The sequence below is a fragment of the Artibeus jamaicensis genome, unplaced genomic scaffold, assembly GCF_021234435.1.
Source record: "Artibeus jamaicensis isolate MK-2021 breed Jamaican fruit bat unplaced genomic scaffold, CSHL_Jam_final contig_519, whole genome shotgun sequence".
In the NCBI taxonomy this organism is placed as follows: Eukaryota; Metazoa; Chordata; class Mammalia; order Chiroptera; family Phyllostomidae; genus Artibeus; species Artibeus jamaicensis.
The window spans coordinates 28,012,862-28,040,592 of record NW_026521871.1 but is presented as its reverse complement, the minus strand read 5'-3'; the positions used below and the strand labels follow the sequence as shown (position 1 = coordinate 28,040,592).

Genomic DNA, 27,731 nt, shown 5'->3' with positions numbered 1-27,731 from the left:
GCTCAGTTGGTTGGAGGATTATGACCATCCCCTTACGCCAAGGTTGTGGGTTACATCTCTGGTCCAGGCACGTTCAAGAATCAACCAATGAATGCAGAAATGAGTGACATTTCCTTTTCTGTGTCAGCCCCTAACTCCCCACTGTTTCCACAGGAGCTCAATGATGGACTATGGAGTGAAGGAACTTGGGAATTTAACCTTGGGTAGGGCAGGGTCAAATCAGAAAAGGAGGCCTTGGAGAAACAGTCATTCAGGATGGTGCCTACATTATCTAAATGACTTCACACAAAGACCTGGGGAAAACCTTAATGACAGTCCCCAGCCCCAAGAATGTAAGTTGGGGTCACAGGACAGCAAATTTCTGAATTGCCCTTGCCTTCCAGGTGCCCTCACTTAGCCTCCTATGGAGCTTGGGTGAGGAGCCCACTAGGTGAGCTGCCTGGCCCCAGGGCGGGTGGCCAGATTCCCAGGGATTCACCTATGCAGAATCACTTCGAAGCAAGACATTTATTCCGTATGTTCAGTTTCAAATTTACTAAGGTCTGCCAGCAAGTCCCTGTCTTACAGGAATTGAGCGCCCCCTGCTGGCAGGATGCTAACTAGCATTGACACTGAACTGTCTATTCTCAATGACATTCTCAATGTACCAAAATCAGAAAATACACCCTGAGGATTTAACCTTGTATACAAACCAGTGACAACAATATGATTCATACTACTAGTTATGAGTTATATATGGGTTTGGTACTAGGTTAAATTTTTAAATGTTGTGTGACTCCTGGGTTCCTAATAAAAATGATTCTTTATCTCAACTATAGAAACAAGGTCAACATTTTGAAGTTCTCGATGTTGTGATACAATTTTCTTCCCATTTCAGAATGGAGTGGTCACAGAAGGCTTTATGGGGAGGTCACGTAGTCCAGGGAGAGGACGTGGGTTTGGGATCAGACAGACTACACTGGAATCCACTTACAGTGTGACTTAGACTGAGTCTTTTATCTGGGAACATACCATTTACTTTTAAGTTGCTATCTCCTGATCACCTAGGATGAAAATATCCACCTTCAAAGTAGACACGAGGGCCAGAAATCATGTGTCTAAGACACACAGAAGCATTCGGTTAACCTTTGTTATTGTTACTGTATTATTTAAAGGTGGGTCTGTTACTACAGTATTTACAAACGGGTCTTATTTGGGCTTCAAAGGATGGGCAGGCAGCTCCCGGACCCAGATCCTGCTTCCAGAGGACAGAGGCTCCATCTGGAGCCCTGTGCCTGGTTCAGAGAATTCACCCCTGGGTCACGAGGCAGGGTTCACACTGGGCACTCAAGTGTCTTTAGAACCACACAAACGGACGCAGGGTGCCGTCCTCATGAATACGCCTCTCACGGGGCTCGTCCGGACAATTCTACCTGTAAGCGCTATTCCAAGTTCCTCTACTTCCATCTCCATCTTCTGGTCCAAGCTACCGTCCCCTCTCACCTGAGCCAATGCAAAGCTGTCCTCCCACTTCTATTCCTGCCTGCTCAAAACCAGTGACTTACATTTAAAAATATAAAATACAATCTGATCAGGACACCCCCAACTCCTCCGGCCGTCCACCCACCTCGCTTGTGGTGCTAGTTCCAGCTCCCAGCTCTGCAGTGCCCTCTCCACAATCCCCCCTCATCCCACCAACTATATCCCCCTGGCCACTCCTACCTATCCTCCAGATACTGGCTTGAAAACTCAAGGGGGAGTCAAGAAATACCACATTTTCTTCAATCTTTTTGGCCTCACTGTGCTGTGCTGAAGCAGAAATTAAATCTGTGGTCACCAGAGTGTTCTGTTCTTCTCTTTGGGTCTCACAAGCATTTAGGATGCTCACAGTTGATCTGGAAGGTGTGCAAGGATCTCTGCACTTCACTCCGTCTGGGTCGCTGCCGCAATCCTCACTGCCAACTCCGAGGCGCCCTGGAAGGAGGTGGTGGCTCCAAGGCATCAGGGTCTCTGTGTCGGCTGGAGGACTTGGTGTTGGGCTTCAGGGCATCAGGGTCTCTGTGTCGGCTGGAAGACTTGGTGTTGGGCTTCAGGGCATCAGGGTCTCTGTGTCGGCTGGAGGACTTGGTGTTGGGCTTCAGGGCATCAGGGTCTCTGTGTTGGCTGGAGGACTTGGTGTTGGGCTTCAGGGCATCAGGGTCTCTGTGTCGGCTGGAGGACGTGGTGTTGGGCTTCAGGGCATCAGGGTCTCTGTGTCGGCTGGAGGACTTGGTGTTGGGCTTCAGGGCATCAGGGTCTCTGTGTCGGCTGGAAGACTTGGTGTTGGGCTTCAGGGCATCAGGGTCTCTGTGTCGGCTGGAGGACTTGGTGTTGGGCTTCAGGGCATCAGGGTCTCTGTGTTGGCTGGAAGACTTGGTGTTGGGCTTCAGGTCTCCTTTGGGCAACCCTCAAACTTCGACTCTGAAGTTCACCATGTCCCTCAGTCTGGGACACCACTTTCTACTACTCCAAAGAGGCTTCTTCTCTCCCCCACTTCCCTGCCTCCCAAACAAGGGGCAGGCTGGCTTTTGAACATGTCTGCTTTGTGCTGCATACAGCTCACATGGCCCGGCCACTACCTTGGAGAGTGGCTAAAATTCAGAAACAAAATTAAATTTCAAAATATGTGCTATAGAAGCTATTTATCAGAAGGTCTTCCCATAATTCCCCTGAATTGGGGGCCATCAGAATCAGGTCCCCCAGTCACACCTCATATTTGTGTCACTGTTGGGGGTCCAGATGCGCCCCCCCCTGCTCTGTGCCAGTTCCCTGGCTACTGGGCTTGCTTGTGTAAGAGCTCAAGAGCTGCCCTGTTCTCAGGAGTCACACCCTGTGGCCATGCCTGAGAGGTAATGCCCTCCCTGGGGGATGGAGGGACACAATGATCAACCTACAGCACTCGGAGCACAAAGGTCTAGCCTCTCTGGTCTCAAGTGGGAAAACTCTCGGTGCACTTTCCATAGCCCCTGTGGGATCTGCCAGAGGCCAGACTTCAGCTGAAGCCTCATCTTTGCCTCCCCACCCCCACCCCATCCTGCTAACCTCACAGCTTTCTCCTGAGCACAACCTCGATAAAATCCTTTGCACAAGGAAGTGCCTCAGGCTTTGCTTCTAGGAACTCAACCTAAGTGACATCCTCTATTTTTTCTTCCCAGAATGTCACAATTGGAAATCACAGGAATCTGATTCTGCCATCTCACACGTCACAAACTGGGCGAGTGGACAGTTCTCAGATGAGGGTAATAAGACAAGCAGATAAACCAACAGATGCTGTCTACCTTTTAGGTATCATACTGATTCAGTTGAAAATCAAGACAACTTTTGTTTCATGGGTCTACCAACAATCCTGGGAAAGGCTGGACCCACAAGCAAGGCTGGATTCGTAGGAACATCTGCTGGGTTTTTTTTTAGGATTTCATTTAGGGAGGGAGAGAAACATCAGTGTGTGGTTGCCTCTCACGTGCCCCCTACTGGGTACCTGGCCCGCAACTCAGGCATATGCCCTGACTAGGAATAGAACCAGTGACCCTTTGGTTCACATGCCTGTGCTCAATCTACTGAGCCACAGCAGCCAGGGCTGTTGTTAAATAGATGTCAGTATCTTAGATGTGACATACCACATATAAAGTTGTAGTAAAACCCTCATTTAACTAGAATGTGGAAGAACATTCTAGGTACTTTAATTTTTTTTTGAAAAGCTTTCTCTTGTTATAAACTTTTTTTCTAAACATTGTAATTCTCTTTTCTATTGTTTTTAGTTATCTGAAGGACTGGTGTCTTGGTGCTTTTGTTCTGAGCTGAATGACTTCTCAGCAAACCACTGATACACAGGGATCTCCATTAGCCTGGATGTACCTGGATTACAGGAGAGTTGCTACAGTGTTATCACCGCAGCCCTAAAATCAGCTCACTAGTTTTGTGATATACTTTTCCTCCTAAAAGCCAGGTAAAGAGAAAGAGCCATTAACATAAGATAACAGAGATTTCAATTATTCAGGGTTTTCAGTTTTTCAATGATGGATATAAAAGTATAAGCCGGGGTCTCCTCCCATAGTTTACCATCTGGAGAGAGAAAAAGACAGACACCAATTAACTAAGGCAAACAATTCTAGGAGATAAACATGTTTTGCAAAACACAAGTTCTCATACAACTGTGTAACTAAATGTTGACTCCACAGTGTTTTGTTACGTCTCAAAGGGCTTTGGGAAGATAAGTCCCATTACTGGATAAAACTAGCAGTCCTTCCAGCCAACCAGAGCCCTTCTAGAAACATCAAAAGTGGTAGGGAAAGTAGAGGGAACTGTCAGATACTCTTTAATTTATTAATGGACCCAAAGTTTGAAAACATCACAGGGAGTCTCAGGAATCCCGGCAGTCGGCAGTCGGTGAATTTGCTTCCAAACACCTTCACGTTGCCAGGCTCCCCACACACCCACTCAGGCAGCTTCTCTAAGGGGGAGCAGGAGAAGCTGGCGATTCTCCCTGTGTTGGCTTCCTCTTTCTAAGCCTTCCCTGACGTGTCTCCTATCGCCTGTCACAGGACACATACAAGCAGTTGGGAACTGTTAAACTCTGATAAGTAAAGCAAAGTTAGGGTTAAAGGCAAATGTTTAACCAAATATATTCAAACACAAGCTCAGGAATGAAGAACTTTAGGTTCAAAGAGCCAAATATTCTGCATTCCTGAGAAATTGCAACCAGTTCCTCATTCTGGTGAGTATTTGCAGATTGCACTTTGCTGCCACAAACTAAGTGGGTGTACATTTTTGAGTGCTGACCTATCACTAAAAGATCTGAATTGGGGGACTAAAAGAAAACCTTCTGTATCTACATATTTTTTTAAAAATTCATCCACGAGAAGGGAGCCAGGTGTCAGTTCCCCACGGGGGGGACGTTCTCGTGCAGGTACTGCAGGGCCAGGTCGGTCCACTTCATCTCCTGTTCTTTAACGGATTCCGTGGTGCCGCCGTTGTCCTGTTCAGGTTCAGGAAGCTCATTCTGAAAACACACGAGGGACATTCAGGACAACAGCATCCTGTACATTAACAAACTCCGTACAACCGAGCGTGTAGGATTAAAACCCGAGTTCCTAGAAGCAGGCAGCCCGATTGACACGTGTGTCCCAGAGGAAGAGCCAGGACATGGAGACGCGAGGAGGTGGTGAGTTATCGCTCGGGTCCTCTCCAGAGAGGACTGGCGGCCTTGTGGCTGTTGTGCAGGAGGCAGTGTGGCAGAAGGCCAAGGGCACAAGCTTCCAGAAGCCACCGGGCTCCGAGGCCACGACTCTACTGCTTGCTAGGGGACTCAGGTGAGGATTTCGAACCCTTGGAGCTTTCGTTTCCTCTTTGGAACTGAGGGCAAGGGAGCCACCACCTCGGAGGAGGGCTGTGAGACTGAGTGCGGTAATTCGGAACAAGTGCTCCGCACTGCGTGGGGCACCCCCTGCTCAAGGAGTATTTGCTATTATTCGCAGTGGCTGGGAGAGCTGAGGAGAGCCAATACTGTGTTTTTTCTTGGCGGGGGAAGGTACTTTAATAGAACATCACTTTCGCTGGCACAGTCCTTAAGCACAAGAAATGTATTAAAAAACTATCCTGCACCCTGCATGCCTAGATTATAACGGAGCTAAGTGGGGAGCTGTGAAAATGTAATGCGAGATGAGACCACCCCCTAGTGGTGGAGCAGGGCAACATAAAACATGGCAAATGACCTATTCACACCCTGCCGGCATTTCCTTAAACTGGTACATCACGGGCCACACTTAGTGTAGAATCTGGAATAATTTCATATAAATATATTTTTCTGCCCAGCTCTACTGAGATTTAATTTCCACACAATATTCTGTAAATTTAAGGTGTACAATGTGATGATTTGATACATATATATTATAAAAGTTACAATAAGTTTAGTTAACACATCCATCACCTCACATAGTTACCATTTTTGTGTATGTGGTGAGAATTTTTAACAAAGTTCCCTTACATTTCAAATTTAAATTTATTACTACCAGGACTCTGCTTTGTATCAGAGTTCACTGATACCAATGTATTTCTTTTTTTCTTTAATCTTTTTTTAAAGATTTTCTTTATTTATCTTTAGAGGGGGAGGGAAGGAGACAGGGAGAGAAACATCAATGTATGGTTGCCTCTCATGCTTCCTCCGCTGGGAACTGGCCTGCAACCCAGGCATGTGCCCTGAGTGGGAATCGAACCATGATCCTTTGGTTCGCAGGCCCGTGTTCAATCTACTGAGCTACACCAGGCAGAGATGTATTTCTTTTTAATTACCTGAATTTATACATTTTTTAGGGTTAGCAACCTTTTATTCAATATCCAGACTTAGGATTTTCCAATGGATTCCAATTTACAGTTTATGAATAATGTTTTTCTCCTTTAGAATTATGTTCAGTATACATAAAATGATTTATAATATGACATATATATATTTTAATCACATATATCTTCTTGCTCTACAAGTGTTATGACTGAAATTCAAACATACTTGTACAAATTGAAATAACTACCATTTGTTGTAAAGCAATAGTACACTCAAACTTGAAGTGAAAGTTTGTTCCGATGATTAGTTAGAGCTGACAAAGCATAAACAAGCCCTTGCTTAATAAGTTATTTAATTCAGAGGCAGGCGACTTTGCTGAATGTCACCCCATCTGGGACATGCATTCTAAATAATGTCTTCCATTTGGTCACTGTTGACTCTTGGCAATGAAGGCCAACATATAAAATTGCATATGTGCCTGGAAAACAGTATCATAAACGTAATCATCTATTATGGCATATTGTAAAAATGTCCACAATTCTTTGCAGCTACTCTTATTAAAAGGAAAGGCAGTCTATTTCCCCAGTCTTGGATGGGGACTGGCCAGGAAGCCTGCGGTGTGCTCCGATGGTGCTCTGGACCCCGAGACGGCCATGCGAAGTTGGGGCTCGTCTCGTGGATGAGAGACTGTGGCCCAGCCACCTCATCACCCCAGCTCACAGCCTGCATAACTGCCAGAGGGAGGAAGCGTCCTGAGTTACCCAGCCTCCAGCTAGCCCTCTGGCTGACTGCAGAACGCAAGCAAGTCCAGCAGGGAGCAGCCAAGCTGACCGAGACCTGTCAGCTGAGCTACAAAATCACAGAAGTAATTAGCTACTGTTTTCCGCCACTAGGTTTCAGGGTGACTTGTTAGGCAGCCCCAAAAGCTAACTGATACGCACAATGCCTTAGCATCACAAGACAAGGGAAAATATGTGGAGTATGGCAGGGCCAGGCTGCAGCCTGGGAGTCAGTGTTGCCGTCTCCCTCTCCTTCGTCCCCCACCACACAAATGGTCCCCAAATCCTGCCAAGTATGTCCAGACCCTTCTCCCTTGCCTAATGGTCTCCTCACTGGTCTCTCAGCCCTGTCACTTGCCCCTTTCTTCATGGCAGATATTCTGTGATAATACTGCCAACCTGATTTTCCAAAGCCTGATTTTAAGCATGGCAGACTTCGATTCCGAAGACCATTCCCGCCTGAGTATGCCCAGGATGAGGTCCAAGTACAGTATCAAACGTTCCTCTCAAAACCTAGTCCAAGCTGAATTTTCGCGCCGACCTTCCCTGACAAACATATTCTCCATCCACACTGAACACCTCACTCTCCCTGAAGATGCTGACAGCTCTGAGCCTCTGCAAATGTATCCCCACTGCTGGGGTGCCCTTGCCCACCCCCAGGAAACTTCGGGCCCTCCTTTATAACAAGCTTAAACATTACATTCTCTCTGAGGCCTTTCCTGATGCCCACCAGGCAATGAGCCACTTCCTATATTATGGTGGCCATTCACGACCCCCACTTAGAACCCTTATTATTATTATAATTGTTTATGTCTATGTGTTACCTCGTAGACCCCCCCCCATACACACACACACATGCCCCAAGGGCCAACACTCTATCTTATGCTCACATAATCCGTCACATAATCTAGCTGCTGGAGGTCTAGAGAGGTAACACATATAAATAAGCAATTATCATGATTATTATGATGCTTGTGGGATGAAAGAAACCAAAGTTTATAGGACAGGGTCTGGAGCCTCGCACACCTAGGCGTGAAGTCCAATTCCTCAGATACCCAGCCCTGGGCAAGTTCCCCTCTGTGATCCTACTTCCCTCCCGGAAAATGGGGACACCACCACCGCCCTGGCAAAGCTGATTCAAGATCAGCGATGATGCACATCAAATTTCAGCCTTAGTCTGTGGCAGAAAACTGGTGCTCACCAAGTCTCAGCTGTATTTCTCATTACACTCTCTTTTTTGACTATTTTTCTAAACTTGAACTAAGCTCTGGCTTATTATTTGATGTGTGTGTTACTCACTGAACACATTATCATCTCTTATTCTTCAGTGAGAGTGTAGGTGAACCGAAGTCTCTCTCTGTAACAGGGCGGCGGTTCATCTGCGAGCTCTGTCTTAGTAACAGCTCTTCCCGGGCCAGCCAGCACGTTCTAAAGAAAAACAGCCCCTGGTGTCTGGGCTCTGTGTCCTTTCCAGGCCTCTGTGACACAAATGGGGTATTCAATAAGCAAGTACACAAGCAAAACTTCTAGACCACTGACGACATAAGGTTTAACAGACTCCTTGCAGAGCAGTTTCCCAGACAGCAGAAGAGCGTATTCCAGGAGACTGTTGGTCTAAAGGCAAAAGAAGACAAGCCAGATATCTTTTGAAGATTTTCCAGGGAACTTAGGACAGGTGTGTGTTCCGAGAATGTGAGCTTTTAAAAATGACTGACAAGCCACAGGTAGGGAAGTAAGAAATACTGCATGGCTTATATGCCACAGCTTTGTAGCCTTCCTGGCCTGATGCACTGAACTCTCATTATTGGCTTACTGGCTTTGGTGCACTTGACATAATGACTCAGAAGACCTGGGTTCCAGTCCTGAAATGACCCCTACCTGAGCTGGTCACGTCAGCTCTCTGACCCACATTTTTCTTCAAATGGAGACTAGATGCTCTCCTGAAGCTTCTCAAGTTAGTGGACTCCATAGCTTTCATTGCTTTGCTCTACTAGTTTATTTGTGCATTGATGCTTTACCTTTACAAGGCCCACCAGGTCACCCCTTTAACCCATCAGCCCCAGAGCCGATCACAGCCTACCAGTGGTATTGCAACATCCTCATAAGGCAGCTTATCTTCTCGCCAAGCATCGTCGATCAAATCCAAGATCCTCCCATCTCTCTGTACTTCACTGTCCATTTTCCTGCAGCTTCAATATTGTCAAATCTGTAAGCCAAAGAGGTTATTTCGAACACATAAAGACCCAGGAGGTGTTGTAACCCAGCACCAGGATTTCCCAGGCTCTTCAGCCTGGATGTGTCTTTTGGCACAGTCCCACCCTGAGAAAGACTCATCTCACCTGGGTCCGGCAACAACCTATTTCTATGATCACAGTCCCTCCTCTCTTTCCCCACTCTACTCCTCCTCTCCCTTCTGGTGACGGATGTTTTGCAGTATACATGTGACATCAGACACAGCCCAGCTGACAAACCAGTGTTAAACAGTGTGACAGGAAGGCAATATATCTGAGGTCCTTTGTTACGACGCCATAAAACATCTAGAATGTAGCTCTTCTCTCCTAACTTGCACTTTCACCTTTTCCTGTTCAGGATGCCTTTGATGAATCCCTGACTCACAACCAAGTCTGCTCTCTGTTTCCTCTAGCCTTTCCTGCACCATTTTTACAAGAGTCGCCATCTGCCTTGGCTCTAATATTGGCATTCTTAGGCTAAGAAGCTAAATGAACATACTGAGGTAACATTTAACTGGGTTATACAGACTGACCAACTGCAGACCCGATGGAAATCCTCCACCGAGCTGGCAAAGGACAAGGCCTCCTTTCTCAAGGCACTCAGGCCGGGCCCTGGAAGACGCGCCTCTAGGTGAGCAATGGTGGCAGGACGCCATGCAGCTTGATTCTTCTTCCCTTTGGGGTTCCTCTGATTTTCAATGTTGCACACCCATCAATGCCTGGTCAAGATGCTTACTTATTACGGCTGATTCCTCATTCCCACCCCTCCCCAAATGGCTGTACTCAGCTTGCAAGATACCTCTTGGGTTCCTTGTTTCCAAGTATGGGCTATTTTTCATCACAGGTGTCACTGTACCATGCACCCTGCTACCAAACAGCCCTCCTGATGACCTGGAAGTCTATGGCACCAAAGGTACTCACAGTCACCCCCACTTCTTAGAGTATGAAGTCTCATACAAGAAACAATCTTTGGGAGTGGAACCCAACTCCTTCATATAGGCCTGTGCTTGTCCCCAACAGTAAGACTGCAACCTTGCCCTAATACTTGGCTAATAATTATATACAGGTTGAGATGGGGTAAGAGTTTGTACCCCTACGATAAGGAATGAGGTGAAACTGAAGCAAAAGGTACCCATGTACTTTTGCAACCAGGGAACCAGATAAGGTCTTGATGTTTCACACAAAAATTAATCCAGAATTACCCAGTGAAAAGCCCAAAAGAAGAAGGATCCTATGTCTGGGAAATTTACACACAAGGGGTCCTTACCCTCAGTACCAGTTATATTTCCAGAGTCCCTGTCTCACAAGATCATTCCTTTCTCTGGCTGCCACTCCTTTGCCCTTCATGCTCTGGCTTTGGGGATACCCTCCTCCCTTTTCTCTACTGATCAAAACCTGCTGGTTTTCCCAGGCCCACACAGATTCTCCTTTTTTCTCAAATCACTCCAGCTTCGGCGGGTATTCTGTCCTCAAATACTTCCTTCTTGTCCACCAAATACCTATTTGGTCCGCTCTGTGACCGACTGATTGCTCAGGTATTATCATCTCCCACTGTTATGTGTATATTTTGTATCAAAGACTCCTTCACCAGGTCTTTTGTATCAAAGACCTCTCTCCCCAATTTGGCCTCAATGTTTTTCACTCGTTACTCTTTCAAACACCTCTAATCCTATCATACTTTCCCCCCATCACTAACCTGTATTTTTCCTCCCAAATTTAACATGGGCATTAGATCATCAGGGTAAACAACCCATTCCCAAAGTTAGGTGCTAAGGTGTTTTCACTTTTAAGGGGCTGGAAAGCATCATGAGACGCAACGTCAGGACGCGGCCACTGTCACAGGCATTTGCTCCACTCAACAGAATTAACCACTACCAGTTTCCTGACAAACTTTTCTTACGCGTGTGTGATAGTCCTAATCCTGGAACGCAGTCTCCTTCCTGTGCACCACCTCCCCCGCCCCCCGACCCCACCCCAACTAAACCCACAGCCGGCTTAAAAACCTTGGTTCCTGCAGGAGGCCCTGTTTCTGTCCCAGGCGGAGTGTGGCACCCGCCCTGCCGGGTCCCTGGTCCCCGTGCACACTGGAGGATCTGTTGGGGAGTTTGTCACACTGACTTTTTCATGCTCTTTTCAGACACCGGTGCGTGCCTTCCCATCTTTTATCCATCTCTGTAAATACAAGGTTACAAGATCAAAGCAAGAAGGCCTTTTTCCTCGCTAGGAATGACCCTCGCAGGCCACCACCATCTGTGCAGGTGTGCGAGGCCGCCGCACGGAACCGACTTCCGGCCCCAGGCTGGAAATACACAAGTTGGAAGCAGGGCGGAGAGGGAGGGTGGCGGGAGAAGAACATGGCCCAGCCCGCCACTCAAGTTCCTTTCTACTTGACCGGGCGTGCGGTAAGAGCAGTGATGAAGCGGATGAAGTGAAGACCCAGCCTCGACCGATGGGACTGGGGGGGAAATGTGACGCTGTGGAACGAACTCGTTCCCGCCCTCCAAAACCTAGGCTAGGGGTGCGGAGAACCCTTACCGGCACCCGACCCGGCGCTGTACCCGCGGCCGCCGGAGCCCACCCTCGGCACTACGTCATCTGCACTCCGTTTCCTCCGATCCCCGGATGTGAGTGAGCCTATTTGCTAGCGCGGAGCGGGGCGGGCAGGAAGGAGGTGGTTTCCATTAAAAGTGAGGGGGCCGGGGGAGGAACGAACGTGCGGACGGCGGAGGCTGGACGTCAGGTTGGCGGTGACGCGCGCGCGCGCCCTGGCCAGAGGTAACGGCGGGAAGGCTCGGGCGCACGCGCGCGGGCGCGCGCAGCGTCCCTCTAACCGCATGTGCGCTAGGAGAGCAGGCGAGGGGCGGGCGTGTCCAAGTCCGGAGGCTGCGCTGGCCGCGGCGGTGCCGTTGGCCGAGCGGCTGTATGGCCCGGGGCTGGCTTCCCCAGCGGCCCTTAGGCCGCCAGGCCCGCCTCCACCGCTCCGGGCTCGCTCCGGCGCCCCGCCCCTCGGCCCCGCAGCGTACACCCAGCGGTCCCGCGAAGGCGGATATGGCCTTACCAGGCGCGGTGCTGTCCGAGCCAGCCAGGTGGTCAGCCCTTCCCTGAGACTCGGCGGGCGGGAGGTTGGCGGGGCAGACGAGCTGCTCCTGACCCCTCAGCTCCTGGAGCGGAGCCACCCGCGGGTCTTTCCACCCCTTCTAGGGATCCCTGGGGCTACCTTCCCGCCTAGCTAGTCCTATCTGATTAGCTTGTTAGCATTGTTGCAATTTAGATAATCAAAGGCTGGGGATGCCGGGTCATTTATGGTGGGAAGTTTAGCGATTTTTAAAAAGGGAGCTGGTTTAAAAACGTTAATGTTAGTACGGAAGAGACAGAAATGTGGTCGAAGTCGATAGAGAGGGACTGAAGTTCGGGAACCTTGAACTACGGATTGCTTCGTGCAAGTCACAGATGGGAAGTAAATAGAGTGAGGGTGTGAAAGACGTGATTCCTCAGGAACACTTTAATAATGAAGATATGAAGACGGCAAATCTAGACCCATTATGTGGTTTTTCTTATGTCTCTTACAACATCAGAGTGAAGATGAGTCTGTTGTCAGTGACTAGACTTCATGTGTAGTTACAGTATACGTATTTGCACAAAAGGGGTTTTTTTTTTGAGCTTTACATTTGATTCCTGAAATCTTCAGTGTTATTTTATTCCTTTATTCAAGTGTTGTAGAGTAGGTACTCTGTAGTTTTACAGTGTCCTCCACATGTTTTCACTTGATTTTATAGATATGAAAAGGAAATCATGATAAGGATCGTCAATACATGTTACCTTCAAATATTTACATTTAGATTTGAAGCTGTAGCTTAATAATATAATAAAAATATATTATTTCTTATTTGGTGTAGTGCCATCTTATCCTGACCTTGCCCTTTGATTGTATCATTAACAGTAGTCAGTACAATATAGTAAAAAAGACAATGTAAAATGTGCTAGAGATGTATAAACATTCAGTCACACTGTTCTTTAAAATGCATGTAGATTCTGGTTTTAAAAATTAACTGGATTGTAGGAACTGTGTATATTAATTGTACTGATGCCATTTTCTCCCATTAAAGGGAAGACCTGTCCTTGGTCCTTAGTGGAGGTGGCAGAGGTGGCCAATAGTGACAGCATCAGCAGTCCACTCAGGGCTTCCTACTTTTAAAAAAATTTCAGCCTGATTTAAAGTTCAGTTGAAGCCAACACTGACGTAAGTTTCAGGAACTGGATTTTTTTATTTTTATATTACATTAGGTTTTTTTCTCCAAGAGCTAGGTTTGTTTATTCAGTTTTACAAAAGCACAATACCATCACCCACCTATGAAAATACATAAAAATTCCATAATGTCAGTGTTCAGTCAGGGTTTAGACTGAATGTGTCACATAATGTCCCAGCATTTAGTGGGGCATTTCCCCACTGCCCCTTAAATGTCTTTTTATAATTAACTTATTTGGATCAAAATCCCTTAGAGATACATGTGTTGAATTTGGTTGATACACCTTGTAAATCTTAAATATAGCAATTCCTTTGCCTCCCTCTCCCCTCTAATATTCTAGAGTTAGCTGATTGCATCCACATGGTATCCTTTAACATGTAAATCTATTTCCTTTATTTTCTCTAAAACAACATTTAGATCTAGAATGCCACTATCCAGCCTACAGTAGTCACCAGCCAGCTGTGACTACTTAAATGAATGAAAACGAAGTGAAACTAAATTTCAGTTCCTGTGTCATGTCAGCCACATTTTAAGTGCCCAGCAGTCGGGTGCCTCGTGGCTACTGTTTAACTGGTGTAGATATAAAATGTTTCCATATCGCAGAAAATTCTGTTGAATGGCACTGGTCTAGAAGCTTGATCAGATTCAGCCTTGACTTTGTTGTTGGGGAGACAGGAAGATTTCCTAGGTGGTGCTGCACACTTCCTGTTGCATTAATGATCACAGAGGCAGTGAGTTGTTTCTTTTCGTGATGTTAAGACTGAGCAGCATAATGGGTCTAGGTGTTGTCAGCCCTGTCCATCCATCATGAAACCCCTCATGAACCTTTCACTTACTGGTGAAGTTTTTTCATGGATTTCAATCGCTTATATCCATTATTGCATTAGGGGTTATAATATGGTGATTTTCTAATTTTATCATTCCGTCAGTACTTATTAGCTGGAAATCCTTCATGAAGAAGAACTTTTTCCCATGAACCTTTTATTTGACTACCACCAGTTGTTTGAAATACAATTTGTACAGGAAAGGCAAGTAAAATGCTTAATTCTTTCCCTCTATTTTCAGACTTCAGTAATGAGTTGGTGGCATAACAACCTCCAAAGGTAACCATGAGGGTTTTTGACTTTTTAAAAAAATCGTCAGCTTATTGACTTGCATAGATTTAAACTGTTTCTACCTATTGGCCAGCCTTTTTTTTTTTTGATACTCAGAGTATTCTGTTTTTGCCTAGTGGTGGCCCCTGTAAGTTGGTCCTGTCCACTTTAATATGACCAGCAGTCTTTGATAACTTTCTCATTTTCTGATAAAACATGTTCCTGGCATTTATATATTTTGGCCACCGAGAAGCCCGGCTCCTGCGAGTGGGAGGTGGTGTTCAGAGTCCAGCATCGGGGTTTGGGAGGGGCTCTCGCTGCTGGGTTGGAAATCGTTCCAGGGTTTACAGTGGCCAGAATTAGGAAGTATACTTTAAAAAGAAGAATATACAGAATTCACACTGATATTTCTAATTTAATTTTAATTTTATAGGTTTTTTCTCATATTTGGTTTTATATTTGTATCTCTTTCTCTTTTGCTGACACTATTGGTACGTAACATCATTAACATAATTACTTTTTTCTTATCCAATATTATATGTTACTGTTTCTAATGAACACTACCAATTTTATTATCAACAATATGATTCCTAAATACTGTCAGGATTTTTTGCATTTCTCTTTTTTTCTTAGTATATATTCCATCTGGATGTGTGCTCTGTGACTGTTGCATTTTACAGTCATGAAACAATTTGTTACATGGCTAGGCCGCCAACCTGATGTCTAGTTGATAGTTGATTTATTTCATTTTATTTTCATTTTTTCAGTCCTGCTTTTTTCCTATTTGGATTTGTTTTATTATATGGAAAACATTAGTATAATTTGTATAAAACAAGTGCCTGTAAAACAAAGTATATCCAGATAAGTCGAGCTTTCATCCCTGTTTCCTCCATCCTATTCCCTTAATTATAGGTGTCATAATTACTGTCATAATTACATAATTATCTGTTCCTAAAAACAACTGCATTATATCTGTAGATCTGTAGATATATAACTATATCTTTGTATGTGTACATATACACACATATACATTTTATATATATTTACTTTATATATATATACACATATACATATGTATTCCTCTTGCTTCAATAAAAGGTAGTATTTGCATGTACTGTTTGTATCTTGCTCTTTTCCACCTACTAATACATGTCCTGTATATCCCTCCACAGAAGTGTGCAGAGAGTGTTACCCCTTTTGACAGCTTTATAGTGTTTCCTTGGTGGGTGGGCATTGAAATCGTCCCCTGTTGATAAGTGTTCGTGTTTTTTCCTACTATTCCATGTAGTTGTGTGATGTATATCCTTGTGCATATGTGATTCTGTATTCTTGCCAGTGTATCTTTGGAATAGTTTCCTGGAAGTGGCACTTTTGGATCAAAGGGTAGTAAATGCATACGTATCAGTTGTTAGGCGCTGCCCAAGTCTCCTCTGCAGTAGCCGTACCATTCTGCATTCCTGCATGCGGTGTGCGTGGCTGCTGGTCTTCCCAGGCTTCATGAGTACATATTGTCAAGCTTTTAATTTGTGGTTAATCGGATACAGAAGAAAGGGTAACTTAGTGTATTTTTAATTTGGTCAGCAAGACTGAGCACCTTTCCATATGTTGAAGGTCATTTTCACTTCTTTTTCTATGAGCTACTTGTTCATGCTTTATACCCATTTTTCTATAGATTTGTTTTCTCCCCCCTCAGTTTTTAGGTTCTTGGTATATTGAGATAATTAATTAAGCCTTTGTGATTTAAAACTTTCAAATACCACTGTCATTTGTCTTTTGTCGTTAACTTTGTGTATGGCATATCTCCTATATAAAAATTTATTTTTATTTGCTCAGATCTCTTAGTCTTTCTCCTTATTCCTTCTGGATTTTGAGTTACACTTTAGAAAGTGCTTTAAATTTTTATTTTGGAAAATTTCTTTGATACTTCATCTGCTGATTCCCTCCCCACCCCCACCCCCTTAAGTATAGGAGCCTTTCTGGGTAATGGTAAATTATACCAATAGTTTATTTGACCAGCCTTGGTATATCCGGGAGCCATAGACCTTTGTAATCATAGTAACACCAAGGCAGGTAAGGGACAGAGCATTGTTATCCTGCTTTCAATGAGATTTGGTGGGTAGGCATGTCCCTTCTATTAGTACACATTTATTGGTAATTCTGCCCAGAGTTTTTTTCTTCCTGTGTCCCATTTTGTGAGTAATTTTATGGTGGCTGTGTACTCTAGATATTTTTTCTGATCTGTAAAATGAAGAGGTTAAATTGGGGGGTCTTTGGGTCCTTTCTAGCTCTTAACGTCCTAAAATATGTTAATGAATTTCAAGGATTTGCCCATTATCAGATATCCTATTTGGATTATTTTTCCCCAATATTTACAATGTGTTCCCGTGCTCCCTGACTTGTGAAAAAGCTTGTATTCCCTTTAACCATCCTGTTCCAGATTTCACTGATTTTAAACAGCTTTCATTCCAAAGGAGAGTTAATAATTAATAGCTTTTGTTCATTGATGTCTTAGTCTAAATGCAGAGAAGACTAAGATTGCCCTGTAACAATTGCAGAGTCACACAGTTTCCATTTAACTGCCAGGAGTGGCAGATGACCAAGCGCCAATTACTGAAATTTATATCCAATACTATGAACAAAGAATATCTAATTTCACATAATTATCACATGGCACAGGCAACGAAGAAAGCAGACGGACATAGTGCATAGAGCTGAATGAGGGTTAGGAAAGGCGTTTGAGATGTAGCTTTGAGAACCTGAAAAGAGAAAGGTGGACAGACTAGTTACAGGACCCTAAGGCATGAGAATTGATGGCATTTGACAGCTACTCACGCAGACGGTGAGGAGCTTATTAAAGAAACACATTACACATTAGTAAGGTTATTTTACAGAGAGGATGCTGCTGATCCCATCTCTACCCCTGTTTAAAAACATGGATCTCTTGGTCTTAGACCATTGTTTTGATTTCTGAAATGGCAATTTCTTCCTTTATGTGGGCTATTTTCACTGTTGTGCTGCTGCCACCTGGTGGCCGTGGTAGTCGTGTTGTACTTCAGCTTACTTTTCCGTTTGGTTTGATTTTGATTTGGTTTGATTTCGATTATTTCCAAAAAGATTCTGTTGAACCAAAAGAAGATATAAGGGTATTTTAGGATCTGAAATTTTGTAAAAGATACAATCATTGTACATTGGCTGAGGTTCGGCAGTCACACTGCCTGCAACTTCAATCCTACGACTATAATTTTAGTTTACCACAGTCAGGTTATCTAACTCTCCAAACCTTAGTTTCCTCCGAGTGAGAGTATTTGTCTTTTATGAGTGTGTGGATAATGAATTAGACAATATGTACAAGCAGAACAGTTGAGCACTCAGTGACTTTTAGCTTCTGTTATAAATGCTGCTAATTATTAAATAATGTCACCTAGAACATATATTACAGTACTAAACATGTATTAATAATATATATTTTAAGTATATTAATGTTTAAGAATAACATGACCTAAAGAAATATAGCTTTACTACTAATAATTTTAAATAATCTCACTTTCCTATATATTTAATAATTATCCATGTATAGTTGTCAAGAGGATGCTAGTTACAAGTGGACATTTAACTGACTATTAGAATCCCCTGCAAAAGCTAGAAGAAAGCTTGGAGATTATAGTTCATATTCCTCATTTTACAGATGCAAAAACTGAAGTCCAAGGACACAAAGCTAGTCAGTTGCAGAGTGGGACTGTATCCTGGGCCTCCATCTCCATGATACTGGGTGAACTCGCGGCTGCCTCTCAGTCCTCTAGAGCTGACCAGGACACGGAGCCTGGGTTGTGTTGCAATGGACCATGTCGTGGTTGAAAGAAAGTGGAGTCGAACATGGAAACCTTTCTCTTTAGCTTTTTATCTTGTCTAATGAAGGACTAACTGGAAAAAAATCCTTTCTGCCATGTTTACTCACGAATAGCTTAATACCCCTGTTAGTACTTCAGAAATAAATGCAAAGAACGCACCATGGTCGTGTTTTCCAGTTTTCTCATCCTCTGTTGTTTCAGGAGAATGCCTCTGGCACTAAACTTTCCCTCCGGGAGAGCGTTTTTGGTTTTTTCTTTTCTGTACTGGACTATTAATTCCTTGGAAAGGGTTCACGTCTTTCATCAGAATATATCTAGTGGTCAGTAAACACTGAATTCTTTGTTGAATGAAAGAATCCTTAGAGAAGTATTTGTAATTTTTAGACAAGACATTAGGACAAAGAGGCAGGTCCTCCATGTGACTATATTTCAGAATTACCTGAAAGAGTAACTTATGATTCGGTTTTTGAAGGTTTAAGGAGAAAAGCATTATCTCAGGAGTGAGAAGTGGTTGGACATTGACTAATGTTTTGAAGATTTGGGACAGTAGGTGAGAATCCTACAGTCGCTATTACCACTCACTAGAACTTCTGAATTTAAGGGTGGTCTTTCCTTCCTCCTCACCTTCCTTCCTTCGTGGGGTCTTTCCTTTTCTACGGCAGTCTCTTCTGTCCTTTTCTTCTTCTCCGCCAGACTCCTCTCTGTAGCTCTGCAGCTGTGGCCAGTTTGGGTAGGGAGACAGATGACAGGGCAGGAACTGACAGAAGTTTAGTGGCATGCGTCCAGCACAGGCCATGCTGAAGTGCTACACTAAGCTTTGGAGCAGCAGGGTGGACAAGATGGGTTTTCTGCCCTTGAGAGATGGATCGTGAGGGAAAAGCATGTGTTCCCCTGTGGTGTGACTGCTATGAAAACCCCTTAGGGATGAGGAAGGGTGCACTGTAGAGAAGGGAGGGGCCCACGTAACTGCCTTTCAGGGGAGGGGAGGGGGTTCCAAGAAGCTTCAAGGGTTTGTCATCTTGAGGGTGAGTGGGAGCTTCTGTGATGGACCAAGGAGTTTGGGCTCAGGGTATTCAGCCTGTTTATAATCTCTTAAAAAAAAACTACAACAAAAAGCTATACCATTTTCTCTGATGCGTGTGACCCCTAGATTCTCCTGTATGAGTGTTTATGTCACCGTCCCTCTGCTTCTAGCACCCTGCCTCCAGCCTTGGTCCACCGTGTGTTAGGAAGCAGGGGTACAGCAATGAGGTGTTTGAGTTCAGTCCTCTAGGGAGAGTGTCAACAGCAACAGCGCGTCTGATCACTGTTACAGTATTTTGTTTTAGTGTGCAATGTATTTGCCCCTAATATTTTTTGAAGTGGTATTTCTTGACTGCTCCTACAGTCATCCTAAGAAGTGTTGCATTTTCTTGTTATTTGTATGCTTTCATTGACATTCTTAAGTTTGTCAGTGGAAATGTTAGAACTTATGAATTTTCTCCTGATTGCTGTTTTTGCTTTTTCAGTTGCCAAAGCAAAGGGGATTTGGCGATGGAGGCTTTGTTGGAAGGAATACAAAATCGGGGACGTGATGGGTAAGTTTGCTTTTGTCCTGAAGCTTCTCATCGAGTTTAAACAGCATGTTTGAGTTATGCCTATGACCATTTTGTGCTTTGGGTGCAGAAGCAAAAGTGTCCAGCCGAAGCTGAGCTGATCCGAGCTGTGGGTGGACGGCGTCTCTCCCTGGGGTGTTTGCTGCGCCTCAGCAGTGCAAAGCTGGACGCTTGCCTTTGCCCCTCTTCAAACATTTCTACTCGTAAAAGCAAAAGTGGGACAGAGGCTTCGTGACACTAAGAACAATGCTCTTTTTAAAAAGTGTTTAAGCCTTACTAGTTACACTCTGTGAGTGTTCCTGGAAACCTTTCTGCATCCCGTACATCTGTGTCCACTTCTGTTTCCACCTCTGTAATATCCGGTGTCTCCTGAAACTTTGATGGACATCAGGAAGTTTAATCACACAGGTTGCAGTAAGTTCCTAATAATAGAGTGGAAAAAATAGTTGACATAAATCTGACTCAAGGATGAATTTCTTGACACAGCTCTTAAAATTGTGTTATTTCCTCAATAGCCTGCTTGCTTCCAAGGCTTTTGATTTTGGCTAGCTGAGAATGTGACGTCGGCTGGCCTGGATTCTCCCTGAAGGCTTCCCTGAAGTGTCACAGAAGTGCTAGTGGTTGGTTGTCGAAGTCTCACTCACAGCCAGATTTAAAATACCGATTTTGCATTTGGCCAGAAGGATCTGGCACAATTAATGCCCCCTTCTTATTACAAAATCTTTTATCATAGAGTCATAAACATGTAGTTCTGTAACATAACAATATCACACTCAAGCATGCCATGTAACATTTTAAGTGAAATGTTCAAATTAAAACTATAAATTATTACACCCATATTATTACCTTATGAACCACGCTCATGCAGGCCTTACTTCTGCCAGACCCTGTATTTTGTGGGGGTAAGTCATTACCTTAGTATGAGCATTAAAAGGAAAATCTCGGAAGTCTTGTTCTTTGCTTCTGACAACCTATTTATCAACATTGTTCCACCTCAAGTAGGTTTATATCTGCTCTGTTTTTGCATCTGAAAGATGAAAAACCACCTTGACATGGGTTTCGTGTTCTTAAGGGTCTGTTTTTATTTTCAGGGGATTTTTGACATCCTGTGAGGCAGAACTACAGGAACTCATGAAACAGATTGACATAATGGTGGCTCATAAAAAATCTGAGTGGGAAGGGCAGACACATGCTTTGGAGACTTGCCTGGACATCCGTGAGCAGGAACTGAAGACTCTTAGGGGTCAGTTGGATATAAAACACAAAGAGGTACAGCAGTTGATTTTTTCTCTTTTTTTATTCAGTATATTTATTTCTTAAATATTTGTTGAAGAAAGCGTTTTTTTATGTCATTTGTTTCTGTGTTGTCTTTTAATTCTGACAGTTTCTTTTAGAGGAAAAATTCATTGTGAAAATGCCCAAGAATATTAACAGTTACTTTAATGATCATGTTACCTTGGTCACCTGCATAACTTCTTCAGGAAAATGTAAACCATGTTGCACAGTCTTTGTATTATAACCTTTGTCCGTATCAACATTTACTGAGCTTAGTGAACATTGTGTTTGGCCTCACTGTGTGCCTAGTATAAAAAAGTTAAGCCCAGAATTTGATAATTTGCCTTTTTTGGTAAGATTTAAAACAAAATTCAGAAACCCTTTAAAAAATTTATATTTGCTCTTGATCAAAATTAGGGGAAATGAAAGAAGAAAATAAAAAATTATTTGCAATCCCACCACCCATAGTTATTGGCAATTTGGGGGCAAAGTTTAGTAATATTTGCTGACTGATTCCTCATGATTTAGCTGGCACAGTCAAGTTCACTGAATATTGGAAAGGAAGCAGAGAGCATTTATAAGGGCAAGAGTTGCCCCTAAATGGCATGCCGGTCGGTCTCAGACGTATCAGGAGAGTTGTGGGGGCGCACTGGTCCCAGGCCCCGTTCTGATGGACTTTCCTGCCCGCACCAGCACCAGCACCAGCACCAGCACCACTCGGTGCTCTCACTCAGTTTACTGAGGTGCATGTACATGAATGGTCCACACTGAAATCGTGATTCTATTGAGGACACTTGAAGTATTTTAGACCATTGCACTTAACAAGGGAGAGAGCTGGGCTTGATAAAAGTGGTTTAATGCTTGTCGAACGACTCTCTCATTGGTTGGCCATTTGCACTTGGGGGTCAAAACAGTACATAGCAGTATTGGTTGTGTAAAATTCAGTTTTCTGTAAATGCCACTTGTTAAACTGGAATTTATTTCAAAATTTGGATACAACTTTGAGAGTGTATTTTAAAATTATACCTCATGCAAAGATAGAGGTAGTGGAAAAGTACTTGGGATCATTTGTTTATTTTAAGTTTAATTTACATATGGTCTGTGCTCCTTATCCAGCAAACTGCTTTAGCTACCACTTCTCTGTTTCTCTTAGGCACAGGTGGCAAACACATGGCGCGCGGGCCAGATCCGGCTCTCCACCTTGTTTTATCTGTCCTGGCACTCAGCGGCAGCGCCAACCTCCTTGTCCCTAATTAAGGAGTAGTTACATTTATACAGTCCTGAAATTACATTTGGCCCTCTGAAGCCAACCATGAGGTTGATGTGGCCCCTGATGATAATGAGTTTGACACCCTTAGAGCAAAACAAAAATAGTTTTGTTTAGTAAGTTAAAGCGATAGTGATTTCCTAGTTAATAAAAACACTGTATGTTGGTATCCAAGTCATTTATTTTGTTAGAAACCTGTTAAAGAAATTCCTGTGTGTGTGATAAGAATAGTCATTTTTGGGGCTGCTTGAACTTATTTCTATAGCTTAGTCTGGATGTTAAGGGCATTATTGCTATTATTTAATACCTTAAAGAGAAATGATCAGGCCCTTGTTAAGGATTTGAAGGTGACAGGTTTAGCCTGGCACATAAAGGAAATTTAGAATGGCAGCTGTTTGTCGATTTGCCGCTTCACTGAATGGGCTGCTGAAAGTTGATGAAGTTTCTAGAACTAAAGTGCTTTTAACAAACACTGGTCACGGGACTCTATTCCATAGAGTTTGTCTCTGAAATTGTGTTGGTAATACCATGTTCAATTCTGCTTTGAACAGTAAATCACATAAGAACTAGAAAATAGGGCTTTGCAGTTTTTTCATTTTTATTTGACAGCCTAGAAGCAGTTAGTCCTAGGGTATAAACCAGTGCAGCTCAGGTGACAGGCCCACATTGAGATAAAGAGCTTGCACCAGAATGTAAATCAGTGTATTATGCCTTTCTCTCTTCATAGAAATGTTGCTATGTAAAAATGTCAGTGGCACTAAACAGTGTGTCTCGTGACGTAGTCCATTTCTTTCTGCCTCAAGTTCCTGGCATCCCGCTGGATGGCTGTTGTGACCAGCACAGCCCGTCTGTAGGTCGTTCTCTGGGGGGGGCACTTCATTTATAAACAGCCCACTCCGTGATGAGTGCGTTACGTGTTTTCTGGTTACACTGTTGGGAGTGGGTTGGTTTAAGCGACACTGGTGCTGCGGTTACCTTCCTGCGCCCCACGGAGCAGGCAGACTTAATGAGAGGAGCAAGGAATTGGGCATCCTGGCCTTGCGTCTTTCCAGCTGGCTGACCTCGCACAAATAATTTAACTTCTCTGAGCCTGTTTCATCATGGGTAAAATTAGGATAAAAACCCCAGGTCACAGCGTTGTTGTGACGATTGAGTTACAGTGTAAGAAAGCACATTGGAAACGATACGTTGTATCTAGAATCAGTTATTTCAGCTCCTCCGTCGTCCTCACTGCCACTTCAAACCTTGGTCCTTTTTCTCCGCCTAAGGCCATCCCTCACTTAGCATTCCACCACTCTCCTTCTTCTCCTTTTCTTGAAGGATTTTAAATATTTTGAGTGCCCATTATGAGCCAGACCCTGGTACATAAATAAAATTAAACAGTCTTTCCTTCACATGTCATATTTATGCTTGTCATGTATAATAAATACAAAGAAAAGTGTTTCTACAAGGCTCACAAGGGAAAACAGTAATTATCTGCCACGCCCCCGAGCCTCAGATTCCAGCTGCTCAGAAGCAGTCATTTCAGTGCCTTTAGCGCTTCCTTTTGGTGTTCTCCCCATGGCTCAAAGTAACTTTTTTATTCTGACATATCTTCATTTTCAGGTTTTGTTATTTATCTAATGACTTCCTACTGTGAAGATTAAAGGGTTTTCTCTGTTCCATACAACTTCTATCCCTTCATCTTGCCAAAATGGTGTATCTTAAATTTTTGGTTAGCTCAGCATTCAATATATACACCATTTTTTAAAAGATTTTCTTTATTTATTTTTAGAAGGAAGGGAGGGAGAAAGAGAGGCAGAGAAACATGAGCGTGTGGTTGCCTCTCACGTGGCCCCCACTGGGGACTTGGGCTGCAGTGCAGGCATGTGCCCTGACTGGAAATCAAAATGGCAACCCCTTGGTTCGCAGCCCGCGCTCAGTCCACTGAGCTGCACCAGCCAGGGCTGTATGTCATTTTTAAGATGGAAAATATTTTTCACAGCTGAGTCAGATAGTATAATGATAAACTTATTTCTCATACAATTTGTTTTCCCTGGAATTAATAATTGTCTCATTTATATTTGCTTTTAAAAAATGTACTTACTGCCCTGGCTGGGTGGCTTAGTTGGGTGAAGGGTCATCCTTGTCCACCAAAAGGTTGCGAGTTTGACCCCTGGTCTGGGCACATACGGGAGGTGACTCTTCCTCGCTCTCCCCCTTCCTCTCTCTCTTTACTGTCGATAGAAGACGTATCCTTGTGTGGCCCTCCCCAAACTCTCTGGCACAGATGTAAGTCTCTCCTCAGTGTTCTCGGACGCGTCAGGTGCTTTGTCTGTCTCTTCCTCCTTTGTTTGGAGCTCTTCCTGTTCACGCCCGGGTGCGGCCCTCTCCTGGCCCGCAGTAGAGCTGCGTCTCGGGCACGGCCTTCACCGTTCTCTGGAGGTTTTATAAATCTGCATCTTCGTGTTGGTAGAACATATTTTTACATGTCTGGAAATATCTCTGTTCTTTTTTCACATCTGATTGAAAGTTCGATTGGCTGTAGAATTCTGCTTTAGAAGTAAATTTCACTCAGTGTGTTTAGTTACATGTGAATCCTTTAGACTTTACTGTTTGGTAAATTAGGTAATTTGGGCCAATTCACCTACTGAGGACAAATAGGTAAGTTAGATTTTTTAAGAGTCTGCTGGAAGTAGAGTGCTGTCAAGACAGTGAAGAATTACCAGGCCAGGATCTGGGCGAAGCTGAAGGTCCATGGAGCTGAGGCCAGAGTTTGGGGTAATTATTAGCTGAAACTTGAGAAGGCAGCCACAAGGATAGAGACTGAATAGGGTTTTGATAAATAAGTTCAGGGAGTTAAGAGAATAAAGGATTTGGTGTCCAGGGTGGCTCTGAAACCCCTCCTCATTTTGGGTTGGGTAACCTGAAAGGAATGAGGATGGGCCAGGTGTAGAACACGCCCTCTTCAAACTGCTGCCGAGCAGCAGACATTTAAATCTGTGACTTAGTTGAAGACGACCCACGAGTGTACTGTCCCCAGGTAGCTCCAAAGTGCTGGGGCTTCCAGGAACCTGGGAAAAGCAAACTTACATTTTCTCCAAAGAGAAAAAACCCCACCATTCTGTCTTGAAGTATTTCTTCTAATAAGTTTGCAAATATGATGCTTGATAACCCCTGAAAAAGTAAGGTTAGACACATGAGACAAGACAACAAAACCTTTGAAAAGTAGAGGCATCCCAAGATAAAAACAGACCCATGGAGGTTCCAGACGGCGGCACTATCACGCTCAGACTTCTCGGTAGCTCTGTTTGCGGTGTTCAGAGGGACAGAATGTGAGATCGAGCAATTCAAGGAAGAATTAGAAATGATAAGCCCAAAAGGAGTGGAAAGGATAGTATTGAGAAATAGGATAATTGAAATCAGGGTCTTAAAGACTGAGGTAATTAAATTCGCAAGCTAGAAGATGGCACAGTAGAAAATGTTTACAGTAAAACATAGACCAAATGATAGTAGATATAGAGAAGGAAGCAAGAGAAAGAGGATGCAGAGAGAAGGTAACTATGACTGCTTTTGGAATCCCTGAAGGAGCAAAAAGAGAGCCATGGGGGTGGCGGGGAATGGGGAAAACTGTAACTGAACAACAATAAAAAGAAAAGAACGAGAATGGCAGAAGCAATATTGGAAGATAAATTGGCTAAAATTTTGCTCAGAGCGAGGTAGACTGCGTATTTAAGGAATCCAAGAATTCTCAAGCAAGATAAATAAAAATAAATATTTACCTAGGTGAAAACTAAAGACAAAGTAGAAATCTGAAAAGCAAACAAACAACCAAAAAAGTTTATCTACCAAGAAAAAAGAGACAGATTTATTTACAGTTCCTGACAGTTGAGTTGTCGGCTAAAACAGTAAAAGCCAGAAGACAGAAGAGTGGTATCTACAAAGAAATGACTCCCCTGCCAAACCAGAAATCTATATCTGGAAAAGAGGTGAAAGAAATTTTCAGATCAACAAAAGTGAAAGAATTCATCACTAACAGATCTGTTCCAAGGAAATACTAAAGCATGTTCTTCAGGCAGAAGGAGAGTGATCCCAGATGGGAGTCTAGGAGCTGAAGGAAGAAATGAGAGGAAGCAGTAAGTGTGGGCAAGCCCAAGTGAATGTAACCGCATGTAGCAACATGACCCTTTTCAGCTGAACACGTATATAGGGTTATGATGGCGTTTAAGTCGGGTGGGGGTAAATGGAACTAAAAGTATTTCTGGAGTCCTTGAGTTTCTGGGAATTGGTAAAACTACTAATAAAGATTACATTTGTTCAATCACAGACCCATGTTTTAATCTTGACAGACCATTGAAAGTTTATATTAACATTTTAATAGAGTGTATAATTTTAAAGCTAATAGGAGAAAAAAATGAAATGGTAAGTTATCACTTCCAAAGAAGGCAAGAAAGAGAAAAAGGAACAGAGCTTATGAAGTACAAATAGCACTCAATAAGATGATAGATCTAAATCCAAATAAAACGTTCTTTAATCAGTCTTCTAATTTGAACTTCAGAATCACTTTTTCATGTTAAAAAAGTCTTACTAGAATTTTTCATTGGAATTCCATTAACTTTTTCATCTAAAAATAGTTTTTTTTCTGTTTTCTTCAACTGAAGTATAATTGAGCTATAACATTATATTGGTTTGAGGTAAATGCACTAAATGGCCCAATTAAATAAAAATGGTCCAACTAGGTAAAAATAATTAAACTCAATTATTTGGGGTTTATAAAGGTACCGCAAAGTTGGAAGTAAAAGTTAAGATGAAAATATGTATCACGTGAACACTTTGAATAAAGATATTGTGTAGGTATATTCATATTAGAAAAAGTATATAATACTTGAAGCAGAAGCAATGAACATTCCTTGGGAAAGAGAAACACTTTATAATGCTAAAATACGAAATCTCACTATATGTAGCTGTAGCAGACATTCCTTGTGGCCTGTAGCACATCTTTGCCTCCGGATTTCATCTTGGCTGCTACAGTCAGACAGCTCCTGTGCACTGCCAGCCTCCCCTACACTATGCTTCTCTCTCTGGAGCCTTAGGAAGCTGCTCAGGCGAAACCTAGAAGTG

At 43.5% G+C, this 27,731-nt stretch overlaps 2 protein-coding genes across 14 annotated transcripts in view; one reads left to right on the top strand and one right to left on the bottom strand.

Moving 5' to 3' along the window:
• Positions 1-3,987: 3,987 nt before the first annotated feature.
• ANAPC13 (anaphase promoting complex subunit 13) lies at positions 3,988-11,930 on the bottom strand. 4 transcript variants are annotated; one of them, XM_037143858.2, is made up of 3 exons: positions 11,841-11,930; positions 9,155-9,280; positions 3,988-5,017 (listed from the first exon to the last, which is right to left on the bottom strand). In XM_037143858.2, the coding sequence occupies exons 2-3, from the start codon at positions 9,251-9,253 to the stop codon at positions 4,892-4,894; spliced, it is 225 nt and encodes a 74-aa protein (XP_036999753.1). In that variant the 5' UTR covers positions 9,254-9,280; positions 11,841-11,930; the 3' UTR covers positions 3,988-4,891. The 4 variants fall into 4 exon arrangements, with proteins under 4 accessions (XP_036999753.1, XP_053525113.1, XP_053525114.1 ...); XM_053669138.1 differs by having other exon boundaries at positions 11,864-11,903; XM_053669139.1 differs by lacking the exon at positions 11,841-11,930 and adding an exon at positions 11,424-11,524.
• The window catches only part of CEP63 (centrosomal protein 63), a 45,217-nt gene continuing 29,331 nt past the window's right edge, over positions 11,846-27,731 (top strand). Inside the window, exons 1-4 of one of the 10 annotated variants that reach the window (XM_053669129.1) lie at positions 12,015-12,080; positions 14,618-14,655; positions 20,003-20,071; positions 21,181-21,358. In XM_053669129.1, the coding sequence (XP_053525104.1) occupies positions 14,627-14,655; positions 20,003-20,071; positions 21,181-21,358 (276 nt within the window). In that variant the 5' untranslated portion in view covers positions 12,015-12,080; positions 14,618-14,626. Of the gene's footprint in view, positions 11,930-11,973; positions 12,081-12,128; positions 12,392-14,617; positions 14,656-20,002; positions 20,072-20,287; positions 20,504-21,179; positions 21,359-27,731 lie in introns of those variants that run through there. The other 9 variants (XM_053669128.1, XM_053669132.1, XM_053669134.1 and 6 more) reach the window with 9 other exon arrangements.

Bases quoted from the DNA above. Each gene is read 5' to 3' on its own strand.
- ANAPC13 (XM_037143858.2), bottom strand. From the start codon at position 9,253: ATGGACAGTGAAGTACAGAGAGATGGGAGGATCTTGGATTTGATCGAC. The intron at 5,018-9,154 runs GTAGGCTGTGAT...GTGTGTTTTCAG, and splicing joins AGGATGTTGCAATACCACTG to AATGAGCTTCCTGAACCTGA.